The sequence below is a fragment of the Hippoglossus hippoglossus genome, chromosome 17 (assembly GCF_009819705.1).
Source record: "Hippoglossus hippoglossus isolate fHipHip1 chromosome 17, fHipHip1.pri, whole genome shotgun sequence".
NCBI lineage: Eukaryota > Metazoa > Chordata > Actinopteri > Pleuronectiformes > Pleuronectidae > Hippoglossus > Hippoglossus hippoglossus.
Genome location: NC_047167.1, coordinates 8912706 through 8927153, shown reverse-complemented (window position 1 = coordinate 8927153; position 14448 = coordinate 8912706). Strand labels below are relative to the sequence as shown.

Below are 14448 nucleotides of genomic sequence, written 5' to 3'. Positions count from 1 at the left end.
CTCATCACAGAAAGGGCAGGGCAAACTATTTTACCACTCTACTGATCCAAAGTGCCACTAGGAATCCCTGTTGTAAATCCTTCTTGCCCATTTCCTGAGAATGTTTGGAGAATTGACTTCATTGGACAATAATTCGAAAACAAAGTGTTTTATATATCTGGGACAGACAGATTGTTTTGAGATCCACTGTTTCACCTGATATTGTAATTTAACAGCAGTTGAAGCGATGAAATCCTCAACTGGTTTAGCTTCCTCATACTAAGATGTTTCCTGAGCTCATGTTTACTCATGGCACGCCAGGGCATGATTGATTACTACATTAAAAATAAATAACGTTGACAACATTTGACACCTCTTTTGTCACTTGAAACAGAGTGTGGATTTTATTTCATTAAAAAAATCACTAATGCCATTACAAAAAAAAGAAACCCCCTATAACATACTTAACTTCGTAGCTTGTCATTACTGCACAGGAAGTCTTCTCAGTTACACGTTATCCGTTACACGTCATGGAGGCAGTTTTAGATCTGACTGTTTTTTTCCTTCAATAAGTGATCTTGACCACAAGCCAAATGTTTTGCACCATCAGTTTAGAAAAACAGATCTCCTTATCGGGCAGTCAGGGGTTTAAAACACTTTTAGAAAAATGTAATTATTTCACTCTCAATGTAATAAAGCAGGTAAATGAGAGTGAGCCGTGATTAGAGTGCCTGGTTTTTCATCACATTCTGCAGTCAGTCCAACACCAGTGTCAGTGCATTGTTGTACCAGTGGTCATTGTTATTTTGGTGATGTCCCACTAACAGAGATAAATCATGTGACCTCTTTTCCTCACACACACCATGTTTCCAGTCTTTTGACAGACGCTGGTGTCCGAAAGGACTGAGGTAATATTCGCAGTGATGTTCGTCATTTCATTATGTTGCACAGACACACTCCATGACACACGCTTTCGCTCTCTGTCACATACTGACACACACAAACACCTATTCAGGTGTACTACAAAAAGGCTGCTTTGCAGGGGTATGTGTTGACATAGTAAGGTTTACAAAGAAGAGCCATTTTCACGGCCGTGCAGTACAGCCTACCTACGACTCCAGAGGTCCACTGTTTCACCTGTGGGTGTGTCGCGGCCTTCCACAAGTCATAGATATTCTCCACGTGACCATGTGAGGTCATCATCTGGTCATAGATACACATGTGGTAAGGCGCCTTGCCCTCCCCCGAGAAATAGACATGATCTTGTGGGGTCACACCGACGGCGTTGGCGCAGATGCCCATGAACACATCGTCTATGTAAAGAGAGGCGTTCAGGGTCAGTGTGGCCTGATAGATTTTGTCTGCTACGTCGCTGGAGACAACATACCCAGCCCCTGCCGTGTAGTCAGGATACGACAACCACGGGTACATCTCGAAGGGCACGTAGTACTTGCTGTCTTTTCTGCGGATGGGCGGTGCCCCTCTGTGCACTCGACCGATCCAGAAGTTTGTGACTCCTCTGCTGCTCATGTCCTGCAGATAGCTCACCAGGTTGGGCATGTGGACGAAGATGTCGTCGTCGGCAGTCATGAGGAAGCGGGCGTGTGCACAGCGGCTGTGCATCCAGTGGAACTGTAGGATCAGCTTTAGGGTCAGGTTGTGGAAAGAGTCTAAGAAGTCCTGTTGGATCAAATCACCATGGAGACGGTCCTCATGGATGAGCTGCTCCTGGAGGCCCACCCTACTCCTTTTCCTCCAAGAAGGCTCTTCCGTCTTGGTCCGAGGCGCTCCTAAGGCAAACACCACCCTGACAGTCACTCCCAAGGTGTTTTGGATGTAGGTCTCATTACCCCAGGTGGATCTGATGGCTTTACGCCTCTCAGTGTTCCCTGGGGACGTTTTGACAAAGAGCAGGAGGAGGACGTCCTTGTTAGCACACTTGTCCGGGTGATCCAGCAGGTAGCGGAAGTTGCTGAAGCTTCTTGCCTGCTCACGTGGGATGGTGAAGCTCTTGTTGATGTAGGAGAAGCGATTGACCAGGTAGCGGTAGGAGTAGGACTTGACGTGACTGACAACACTGTTGTCCAGCTGCTCCCAGCAGACCATCACCACTGACAGCACCAGGCAGGTGGTCATCAGCTGCACACATTGGCATCTCCGTAATCGGCGGAACCTCAAAAACATCCTGGAATCTCGTCACGCCGTGGTGGTGGTCTGACAAGCGATGGCGGCGAAGCAGCTGGTTGTGTCGGCGTCTGAGGAGGAGACAAGACGACCAAAGTTGCGGGGGTTGAGCGTGTAGTGTTGCAGTGCCTCAGAGCAGCTTGTGGTGGGTCTTCCATCCTAGGCTGTCCACATCCAGCAGGAGGCACGGGCGGTGATGGGAGTCACTGGGTCTGCTGGGATGCGAGAGGAAAGAGCACATGGTGACATGAGCTTTGTTGAAACACAAGCGTTAAAAATTCAGTTTCTTTTTCTTTCAACAGCAGGAAGTGGAAATGCCATCACACCACAGTTGATGGCATTTCCACTCAATGTCGTCTTGACCAATATCTTCTATATTTGGAAGCCAAGACTGACACATGCATCCTTCTGTCATGTTGGGTCATGACTGTAGAAACCTCTATTTAATTTTGAAACAGACGTAAGTACATCATCTAACCCTCAATATGTTAAAAGTACAGACAATTTATTCATTCAATGAGTTTAGTTTAATTAATTCAACACGTCTCACTAGGACTGCACTGGGTTTTAATGCAGCAGCACAATGTCAACTACATTAAACAGAAATGTTCCCACTTGTTTTTGTTAAGTTTTGCGATCAATCAACATATATAATATAAAATAATATTATATCATATACTAGAAATCCCCTCCCACCCACGTTCCCTCACTCCTATCCCGCACCAGCATGGGAGGAAGGGAAAAAAGAAAAGAAAATGAGGCAAAACTTAAACAGAGAATAAAAATGGGTGCGTATCACTTATCACATACAGGACCTTTGTTGTGATCAGTTCAAACTGAATTTTGACATCATCAGGCAAAAGATAAATGACAGCACTGCTGTTCGTCATGTACTGAGTCCAGATACGAGGCAGGTACTCATTGAGCTACAAACCACAACACAAAGTTGGGACAGTAAAAGTACCAACAACTGATGATACTAATAAATACAAAACAACAGCGAGAAAAATGCAATAAAACACTACATGTATAAATGTGTGAATTGGAAACATGACTTTAGTTATCCCCATCTGCTGAAACAAGTGCAAGGGCCTTTACATGGTCCAGATTTGGTAACCACCATTTGTCAATGAGAGGTAAACAAGTGTTAGCATTGTTCCTTTTACTTTTTTTACTTTTTTTGTGTCAGTCAGTAAGTAAAGAATCTCCTACAATCACTTGATGGATTTAAATCATTCAAGAACTGAAACTAAAGGAATGGTCTTTATACACACCCCCTATTCTTTCCCTCTCTTTTTTATGGTGTGTTGGAAAATGGACCTAAGGAACTCAATCATGAACACAAAGGACTCATAGATCTTGATAACGCAATGTGACCTAGCTTCGTTCCTTTTATTTTACATCTAATTTAACCCTTGACGACCCTGTCTGTTGTCTCTTTGTCTGAGTTCTCTCTCTGTCCAAACCTGACCGAAAATGTTGTAATATTTTCATTTGGCTGCACCAACGTAACACTCGTCGTTTCTGTGAAGGTGTAGAAACGTTCGCTGAAAAGTCAAAACGTTGGTGGGTGGGTTGGGGGTTAGGGGATCGGGATGGCCACTGAATGCAAAAGCCTACACAGCAAATGCTGCAACGCAAGCTCTTCCATAATGGAGGGGTTTAAGGCGTGGACCCACTGAAATCGCTGAGAGTCATGGAAAGCGTTCGGACACAATGGGCGGTGTCAGAACCAGCTCTGCGGCACAATGCGCTACAAGAATAGCGCGCTTCCGCCCCCGGGGCCTGGGCTCAAACCGAGGGGGGACTCCAATTGCACCCCAAGAGCTTTTCAATTCTTTGATACACAACATGGGTCAAAAGTGACCCGGCTCAGTTTTTATTTTCTATATCTTTGCAGTGAATGAATTTCATCATTCAGTATTTCAGTTATTCCCCAATTAACTTGTTTTTGATCATCACAAATCCTTATTTAAATTTTTCCTTTGTCACTTTTTGAATAGAAATCGTTTTTGTATCACTACCCTTCTAATGCACATCGGTCAAAAATGACCCGTATTCACTTCCTCTGTTATTTCATGCATGGCTGAGTGTTTCTTTGCTATATTTTTGAAATAAATGTATTTCATCATTTACTTTTCTAAGTATTCATTCAATATCTTGTTTTTGATTACCACAAATCATTATTTTCCTTTTCCTTTCTTACTTTATAAACAAAGTACATTTTGTATTTCTACATCACTTTTACACCCTAGCTGTTAGCTAGCTAGCTTCTTTTCTGGCTAGCTAACTATAGCTAGATCAACAAAATAAAACTCGAAATATAACAGTATCTACTAAATTGATATGCATTTGAAAGTATGCTTTTGATTTTCTTTCTCCAGAGTATGGCTGGTCGCAATCATCTCAGACTTATGGTTGCCATGTTCATAAAGATGCTGCAAGAAGAACTGTAGGAGGGCGCAATTCTTGGTCTTGATTCTAAATCTGAAATCTCTGATGCTGAGGACCTAGAGTATGTTTTACAGGATCAAGCTGGAGTTCATTCAGTCCAAATTACTCTCACCAACTTTTAAGGCCTTTTCCACTAGAAGAAGAAACTGATTTCCTGAATTAAATGACAGCCAAGTTTGTCCCGACATAAATAAAGAGAAGGAAGAGCATCCAGCAGAATATCAAAGGATTAAACATCATAGGATGGCCTGTGCCTAATGAGGTCACCGGGTCGGAAATGGCTTTCTTTTCTTGCTGCCTGTTAATGAGAAACTCTGCCTCATCTCTGCTCTCACACTAGAAAAAAACCCTGCACTATTAGATTACACCCATGTCTGGGTTTCATAGTGCACATATCTAGGCTGGGCCTGACACCTGACTTTACAGCCTGCCATAAAGCTTGCTGACAAGAGTTGCTCACTCTTGTCAGCAACATGACAGAAGTTGATGAATGTCTAGTGGCCGGCATGGAGATAAGCTCACATAACAATTAGACTGTGAGCAACACATGTATCATATGAGTGAGAGAGTATCAGGAAAATGAAAACCAATCCACAGCTGGTGACAGAGACATTCTGTCCAGAAAAAGGTTGCTTTTTAAAAACGTATTTTCACATTATATATAGTTTTTATTTAGCAACAAAAGTTTCATTCAGCTCCACAGTGTTGGAGTGATTTGAAGTAAAAGCATCATTATCTGCTTAGATAAAAATGTAGTCCAATGTTTGTTCTTAGGTGTGTGAGCTGCAATTTAAAGATGGCTTTTGTCTCCCTGTCCAGCCTGAAAATATACTTACGCCACTCCTACTATGCCACATGATAGTGCAGTAAAACATCTAGTGTTTTCCAGTAATACGTATATTTTCCGCCTCATAAGAGGCTGCCACACATGACTTCAGGTAGGAGGAAATACTCAGTTCCAAGAATACGGCACCAGACGATCTCAGTAATAGTGATCGCAACAGAATACCTTCTGAATTGTGTGGTTATGATGTCCACAGAGACAGTGCTCACGTTACAGGTGTCCAGTGTCATCTGTCAACACTGTGACGGTGTTTAATTCGGATGGCCTTGTTCCAGTCTGAACTTGATTGATGGTTTACGATTTTTTTTCTTTCTTCTTTTTATAGTTAACTGTTATTTGATCGTTTTTCTGTGATCTACTATTGTCTGGTGCCTATTCAACTCCTTTGCCATTATGTTGTCATTGTCCCGTAAACAGGTCGAGCTGCTGTCCCAACACCAAGCGCACAACACTGAGCGTTGATCCTCACGCTCACACTGCATCTAAAACAAGCCCTGCGAAAGTGAACCAGCTCAACCAACATATTTCCAAAGTCACCATTCATATAAATAGACCTGAAACACACAAGCGAGGGAGGGGAGCACAGCAGAAACTCGACGGACCACTGCAAAACAACTCACCGGCAAAACAAGTGAATCCAACACAGAGGCAGCAGCAGCAGTCTGACTTCTACGCTCTCTCTCTTCTTGGAGTTTTCCCTCAGATGACAGGAGGTGGAACACAGACCAATCTGCAGGGCTCAGTCCTTTAGTGTCACAGTGTGGAAGGAGGTGTGTGTGTGTGTGTGTGCGCATGTGTGCGTGAGAATACCTGCCAAACTCCGTGTGTGTTATTCTCTGATCTTTCCTCTACCATCAGTGTGTGGACTCTAACTTCCCTGCCTGCAAACGAATCAGCTGCCGGCTCGATTCTTCCCTCCGTCCCTATTTCAGAGTGGGGGGTAAACCACGCCCAGCGTGAACAGGTCCACTATAAAAACACCACGCGGGAAGTTGAACTTCTCATTTCTCATCGCCTCAATGTCATTATGTAAATTCACCTCGAAATGTTTATGCCATTATCTGGTCGCTTTAGAACTGGAGGCGTTTTTGACACATGATGAACTTGGAACAAAACTCACATGGGTTAGAGATGAGAGCAGGCAGGCCAAAACGACCACACCCCCGTTTAGGTGAAAACTATGGTGGTCGAGAGAGCACAACGCACTGACAATTAAGTAAACACATGCGATTAAAAGAAACGTGCAATTTAAGAAAACGTCATCAATTTGACGACATGCGCGGCAGCAAAAAGTCGCAACATGCGCAAATACAGAAACGCCCTATGTAACAACATATGCAAATGAAGCACCGGAGCTACAGCCAGGTTCATCACTTTTGGGGTCCCCTGGAAACATTTCAGTTGTTGTTTTCGCATTTTGCAGCGCATTTCTGTATTTGCACATGTTTCTTTTTGTTTTCTTTATTTGCATGTGTTTTTTCTGCTTGCATGTCTTTTCTTAATTTGCAGTGCATTTAGCTCTCTCGTCCACCCTAGAAAACAAATGCTGTGAAAGTGCAAGCTAGCAATTGAATACACAACTAGCACTGCTAGCTGTCTATGTTGTTCCTTGCTTCCACAAAGACAAAAGGAAGGCAAAAATAATTGATCTGGGCCTAGCTATACCCCCACCTCATCTATACCTATGACAGGTAGCATCCAGAGGTTCGTTTGGGGCCAAGCAAATAACCAGGCTCCTCCTGCCAACCCTGCCCCCAAATGCAATAAAGGCCAAACTTCTATGTGATACCTTCAAATATCAGCTTTAAACCATCATCTGCAGGTAAGTTCCTGCAAAGAGAGAGGCAAAAAGCATGGGGCCTCCATGAAGCAGGAAAGATGCCGATGTTCCCCATGCAGCAGCTGCTAATTGGTGTTTGCACCAATTGAAAAGGTTGGAGGCAACTATTCCAGTTGGCCAAAGCAAAGACCCATGTAATTTACCTTAGAACACTTGCATATAACAACAGAGGGTTAAACACACGACCGTTTACACTAAAATAAACATTTCACAATGTGTTGTCTGGGCTGACAACACATGCATTGCAGTCCACACCTGTGTGTATGGTCTGACTGACCTGCTATCATTCTTCTTTCATAACAATTTAATCTAAATTAGCAGCATAATGAAGGTTAATAGTGAATTAAATCCTCACCCTAGCTCACCGTGAGCACCTTTGTGAGTTGTCTTCACTGTGACTTCGACAAAATGACTACAGGAGGAAGTGCTGCATGACTCTTTACCACAGAGGAAATCGAACTATGAGATCATTTTCTCAAATCCAGTTTACTCAGTTTTATATTTTTAAAACTCGTTAGGTGACGTCAATTTCAACCATTTAAACTGAACCTAGACTAAACCATGGGAGGTTATCTGCTTTCTAAAGTGAGCACAATGTAATATAATATACAGTGTGAAAGCAACAGAGAGAGGAGGAATTAATATGAGGAAGGTCTGCTCTGAGCCTCATGAATGTGCTCAGTGTGAGTGACAAACAAAACATTGAATGGCAGGAGAATATCAGACTCATTCTGTGTCTGACAAAATGATGCATGTAATGAGGTGAGAAATCCCTTTAAGAGCACCAATGGTTTATTGCAGAGGTCACTAACAGGCGGACTGCGGTCCGGGTCCGGACCCAGAAGCCGTCCCGTACGGACCCGGAAATACAGCCAAAACAGAAGGTTATGATTTAAAACCTGACGGGGCGCTTCTATTTGTAACTGGCGCAGCTTTTGTAGTCTTTACGGTAGTGGTTTAGCGGATGAGGAAACGCACAGACCAATTGCATGCGAGTTAAGCCATCCCACGTGATACCACTCAGCTAATCAAGTCTGTGCATTCCCGGCGGTTAACATTGCGACTCTACAGTGCAGACAGATGAGAGAGTTAGAGGCAAGTTACACATGAAAAGACGGTAGAAAGAAAAAGACAGATAGAGATACAGGTAGAGAAAACAAAGGGAGAGATACAGAGGAGTGAGCCGGAGAAAGGGAGAGAAACAGAGGAGTGAGACAGAGAAAGGGAGAGAAACAGAGGAGTGAGACAGAGAAAGGGAGAGAAACAGAGGAGTGAGACAGAGAAAGGGAGTGAGACTGAGAAAGGGAGAGAAACAGAGGAGTGAGACGGAGAAAGGGAGAGAAACAGAGGAGTGAGACAGAGAAAGGGAGTGAGACTGAGAAAGGGAGAGAAACAGAGGAGTGAGACAGAGAAAGGGAGTGAGACTGAGAAAGGGAGAGAAACAGAGGAGTGAGACGGAGAAAGGGAGAGAAACAGAGGAGTGAGACAGAGAAAGGGAGTGAGACTGAGAAAGGGAGAGAAACAGAGGAGTGAGACAGAGAAAGGGAGTGAGACTGAGAAAGGGAGAGAAACAGAGGAGTGAGACGGAGAAAGGGAGAGAAACAGAGGAGTGAGACAGAGAAAGGGAGAGAAACAGAGGAGTGAGACGGAGAAAGGGAGAGAAACAGAGGAGTGAGACGGAGAAAGGGAGAGAAACAGGAGTGAGACGGAGAAAGGGAGAGAAACAGAGGAGTGAGACGAGGAAAGGGAGAGAAACAGGAGTGAGACGGAGAAAGGGAGAGAAACAGAGGAGTGAGACAGAGAAAGGGAGGGAAACAGGAGTGAGACTGAGAAAGGGAGAGAAACAGGAGTGAGCAGGAGAAACGAGTGAGACGGAGAAAGGGAGAGAAACAGAGGAGTGAGACGGAGAAAGGGAGAGAAACAGGAGTGAGACGGAGAAAGGGAGAGAAACAGGAGTGAGACGGAGAAAGGGAGAGAATTTATTTATTTATTTTCTCTTATTTTGAAATGCAGCCCTACTTTTATTTAGTTAATGACAGAACATTATATATACATATATGTTCAGTTCTATGTTACGTGACAATAAATATTGTCAAACTTTTTGAATCGTACTGAATTCATTTGATTTGACAGTCAGGTATTTAGTACATGCAGATGTTGATACAACTACTAGGCTACTTAAATATATATCACACTAAATAGTTAGACATTATGATCTTCCGGACCTTTGCTTCAAGAATTTGTCTCTATCTGGACCTCTTTAAATTTTAGTTGAATACCCCTGGTTTATTGCATCTGTTTACATGACAGACTTTTTTAAAAAATATTTATGTGCAGGATTTTATGGCTGATAAGGCTCGACATTTGAATATCTCTGACGCATTATTGTTGCACAGAGGCAAAGTTATTCAAATTCTCCTCGATGTTTAGGTGTGTGGTTGAAGATCCTCTCAAGCTCTAGCTGTGAATTATACACCACATCCTTAAACCACCAAAAAATACTTCCGTCATGAAACTCCTCACAGTTGAATGACTTTGCATGGCTGCTTAATAACCATAAAGGCTCTGCCACAAAAACTTGGCAACAACACAACAGGGAAACTATTCAAATATAATGGTATATGATTGAATCACTGTAAAAAACACCAGTCTACAGAAATGTGTGTTTACACTTCTCACTGCAGATCATATAGGTCCTGTCATTTGTCAGTGAGTTTACTAAATTAACCTGCTGAATATCAACATATCAGCAATGGAAATAATTGTAATAAATATTTACCTCCACCAAGGAGGCCATGTTTTTAATTGTCTGTTCGTCATCTGAATTCCATGAAATATTGTGCAGGGATGTGGGATGGAAGTTTTTCTGGAAGCTGGTGAAAGGAGAACTCAGGCAGCAGCTGATGTTTTATGCAGAATAGTTTAATGTAGACTTGATGCATCAAGGAGACCAGAAGGTGGAACAATATACAAACACATGAGCAACACATGAGCAACTGTCACCCCCAAGTCTGAAGATGTCTCCCACAGCATCCCATGTATATCTCCCTCTGCTTGCGTCACCCATTCTAACAGCACATCCACGAAAGCATGCATACCTAAACTTTACGTCTAGCCATTGATGTATTATGCAAAAGAGTTGGAGTTGGTGCCTCTGTCTGGGCATCTGAATTCGATATGAAAGTCCATGAGTGTAGACACTACAATGTACTGCTAGTTGCCCCTTTATTTATAACCTGACCTTGGGTACTGCTTGCAGAGAAGGGACTATCTGTGGAGTGAGTCTGGCTGTAATCCATTCATGGTGAACATATTAACTGTATCAGGAGGGTCAACAAGGCTCTCACAGGGTGGGGTTGATAAACAGGTGGATCCAGGAATCTGGTTTCACTGCCTTTTAATTGTCGAGATAGGGCGTTTCTCTGCAATGGCATGTGTTCTTTGATTGCCCTACTTGTTGGAAGTGCAGCTCTGTGAATTTGTAATTACAACTTAAGGAAATTGTTTTGCATCAAAATTATGCTTTTATCCTCCTACCAGATCTACAGCTATTGGTTCAAATCAATAAAATCTTCAGGTTCACTGTGCGAGGTTCCTGGCTTCATCCCGTACAGAAATCAGGCACAGAATTACACTGAAGTGTACCAAGGTACAGTGCTGGAATTATGGTGCATATACCACACCGGCACTGCACCTGCACACAGTGGTACATGTGAGGGAGATGCACATTTTAACAGTTTAGTGAGCTAATAGTTCATCTGCTGTTGGCCCAGCTGTGTTAACAAAATGATCCTAACATGATTGGATTATGGTTGCTTTTCTAAATTCAATCTGAAATGGTCAAAGCATCGGAACTGTTCAGATATTCAGAGCTATAGTTTTAGACCAGTGCAGGGACAGCCAAGTAAAACCCCTGCTTTCTATATTTTACTTTAAAGTAAATAATTAGTAAGGCGGACTATTATCAATGTAGCCATATGTACTTAAATGTACACAGACATCTGTTCAAGGTGGAGCCTTTAGAATCACTAAATAATGCTATATAGCTTCATTAATAAAAGAGCATCAAATTTGATTTGATCTTAGGTCAAAAAACGTTTCGCTTTATCTTAAAAAAATATAGTACAGATAAGAATATCGTTATTGGATAAATACGCAGGATCTGTAAGAGTAGTAGTGTCATTAGAATCGTATTTATAATTCCTAATACTATCCAAGTAGTGACAGAAAACCAGACAAATGTATTCCTTGCAATAACCCAGAAAGCAAAATGATTTTGGCCAAGATTTGGCTCACATATCACATGGAGTGATGGCACTGCTGCATGTCAACCGAAGGTGGCCCGAATTTGACCATATTCACCATTTACCACATGGGCCACTTTAGGTTCACGTCCAGATTACATTTTGAACCGAATGTTGGCCAAAAAAACATTTGTTTGGGGATATTTGGGCCACATTTGCTATTTTACAAGTGGGCAACTTTAGGGTCAAGTCCAACCCAGGGTCACAAGAAGGCTCGAAGTGCTGCATCGAAGTGGCCCGCATCTGTGTGTCATTGATATAAATCCATACATTCAAACATTTGTTTTGCTGTGAAGTATCAGTTTATAACACAGTTTGTAATATCTGATGGTTTCAGGTTTTCATATTGTTGTAGATTTATCCTCTTGTATGTAGTAAACCTGAAGTAACTGATAGTGTGTATGGATTCCCTACTGGAATATCATTTGCTTTGTACTTTTATTACCCTAACCAGACATTTTGTTTTTTTATTCAGACAAACTGACTCGGTTAAGTAGTTTTTATCATCATCTCCACTTATTGTCTATTCAGGGCAGACTTACGCTAACAAAGTCCAAACTGTCCGACCTCATTTAATGGAGCTCAGAGTTTCACCTGAGAGTTAAGCGAGGGACTGGTACAGTCGGCCGGGGTCTAAAAATATACTGAATGACCTGATTAATAGAGATGTTTGTCAGGAGGTCACGGATGTCGACGACAACAGGATATACTGTATATACATGTGTCCATTTCTTCCAAACTTGGAAAGACACACACAAATAATCAATTTAAAAGAAATGTCCTAGCGTCTTGATGAGTTTTTAATACTGTAGCGCAGGTGTATAGAGGAGGAGAACAGGGGGCTGTGTAACGTTAGGGGAACGATGTCTCAGCGGCAACGTAACTCTCACTCGGGTCAGACACAGAGCAAAACGAAAAGAACCTCCACTTCCTCCCAGCTCACTTACTTCAGTTAAAGGGGACATTGTATGAGGTGGGGGGTGGGCCAAGGCCATGTAGGGAGACTTCCAGTGTATTGTTACGACACAAAACCCAGGAAGCTCATTCGAGTCACTCAAGCATGACGTTTCTGACTTAGAGGAACCATAACAAAACGCGCGAGTGTTTTTTCCCCAGAGTTTTTGGGTTGGTAGACATGCCAGATACCCACATTAACCTGTAGAAGCACTAACAAAGTGGAATTTGCATGCTATGTCCCCTTTAACATCAGTTACATGCACTCTCCTGATTGGTCCAGATCAAGGAGGCTTGACCGGCAACTAGGACAATACCAAAGTACAAACAGTTTGAATGAATGAAATGGCCTCACAATAACAGGCCAGCAGGAGTTAGCACTGTCGCCTCACAGCGAGAAGGTTCTTGGTTTGAATCCTGGTTTGGCCGGGGTCTCTCTGTGTGGAGTTTGCATGTTCTCTACATATTTGCGTGGGTTTTTCTCTGTGTACTCCAGCGTCCTCCCACAGCCCAAAGACAGGAAGACTGGAGATGGGTTATTTGAAGACTCTAAATTGTCTGTACGTGTGAATGTGAGAGTGAATGGTGTCTGAACTTGGGCTGCCTGCCCCTGTTTGCCAGAACTAGGCCACAGCAATACCGCATGTCAACCAAAGGTGCCAAAGGTGGCCCCAAAAAACCAAACACAAACACATCCGTATGTGTTCAATTATTTTTATTTGTAATCTTTTAGGGTACAACCATTATATAACATATATCTGCTCTCTTTCTTAGGTGTATATTTTCTTTCTTTTTCGGACGGTGTCAGTGAACAAACTGCACAGACGACTGAATTTAATTTAACTGCTGCTGGGAATTACTCCTATAATTATTCTTATTTTAAGATTAGTCATTATACTTCCACATTTTAAAGTTATTAGTACGTTATTTATGATTTTAATTTGTTCCCCTTTATATTTCCACATTAACCAGCTTTGACAGATTTTTATGGCACTCCATATTTTACTTGGCACTGTTGCAATCTCTCACAGGGAAAACAGAGTTATTTTGGTAACCACCAAACATGATGACAGTAACATTGAGTTGATTGACAGCGTTTGGTGTTTTGTTATTTCTACCAAGGAGGTTATGTTTTCATTATTTATCCGTCATGTAGCAGGATTTTGCAAAAAACGCTGATGTGACCTTATGGCATTTTGGTGAAAGGATGGGACATGAGTCATGAAATACAGGCAGGAAATACAAAAAACTGATTTGATCACTTTATCAAAACCACATCATCTCCATTAATATGCAATGACTGATGAGAAGTTAAGATTGAAAATTCATTCCAGTAAGGGCTTCCATTTCTTGTCTATCAATGAGGAAATGAGACAAGGTGTCAGATGAGTTATTCAGGTCTGACAGGAGAGGACGATGTTCGAGAATCTCAGGGTTGAAGGTCAGATCAGAGCGAGATTGACGGTCAGTGCACTGCATGGGAGGAGATCAGAGGTTCGGCGGTTATATAATGGCCTGGTTTTATCTGAGACCATGCTGCTGCACATTTGTTTGACATCCATCTATCCATTATCTATACAGCTTATCGTTTGAGGGCTGTGGGGGCGGGGGGAAGCTGTAGCCAATCACAGCTGACGTTTGGCGAGAAGCGGTGTGCACCCTGGAGAGGTCGCCAACATATCACCGGGCAACCATTCACACCTACAGTCAATTTAGAGCCTCCAATTACTCTTTCCTGCATGTTTGGACTGTGGGAGGAGGCTGGAGAACCTGGAGAAAACCCACAGACACATGGATACTTTGTTCAACATGCATCTTCTGAACTGTTTTAGCTGATTTATTCATTGTATCCTTTGAATTAGGTCTACATGCTCCGAGTCCTTTTTAAC

The 14448-nt window shown here is 42.6% G+C and overlaps 1 protein-coding gene across 4 annotated transcripts; it reads right to left on the bottom strand.

Moving 5' to 3' along the window:
- Nucleotides 1-241: 241 nt before the first annotated feature.
- LOC117778636 (lactosylceramide 1,3-N-acetyl-beta-D-glucosaminyltransferase A-like) lies at nt 242-6479 on the bottom strand. Of its 4 annotated transcripts, none has more exons than XM_034614353.1 (2): nt 6082-6479; nt 242-2378 (listed from the first exon to the last, which is right to left on the bottom strand). In XM_034614353.1, exon 2 carries the CDS (start codon nt 2161-2163, stop codon nt 1000-1002), a length of 1164 nt encoding a protein of 387 aa, XP_034470244.1. In that variant the 5' UTR covers nt 2164-2378; nt 6082-6479; the 3' UTR covers nt 242-999. The 4 variants fall into 4 exon arrangements, with proteins under 4 accessions (XP_034470244.1, XP_034470241.1, XP_034470242.1 ...); XM_034614350.1 differs by having other exon boundaries at nt 243-2375; XM_034614351.1 differs by having other exon boundaries at nt 243-2378; nt 6272-6479.
- Between the last annotated feature and the right edge of the window lie 7969 nt (nt 6480-14448).

What these genes read in the sequence shown, in the direction of transcription:
- LOC117778636 (XM_034614353.1), bottom strand. Translation starts at nt 2,163, where the DNA reads ATGTTTTTGAGGTTCCGCCGATTACGGAGATGCCAATGTGTGCAGCTG.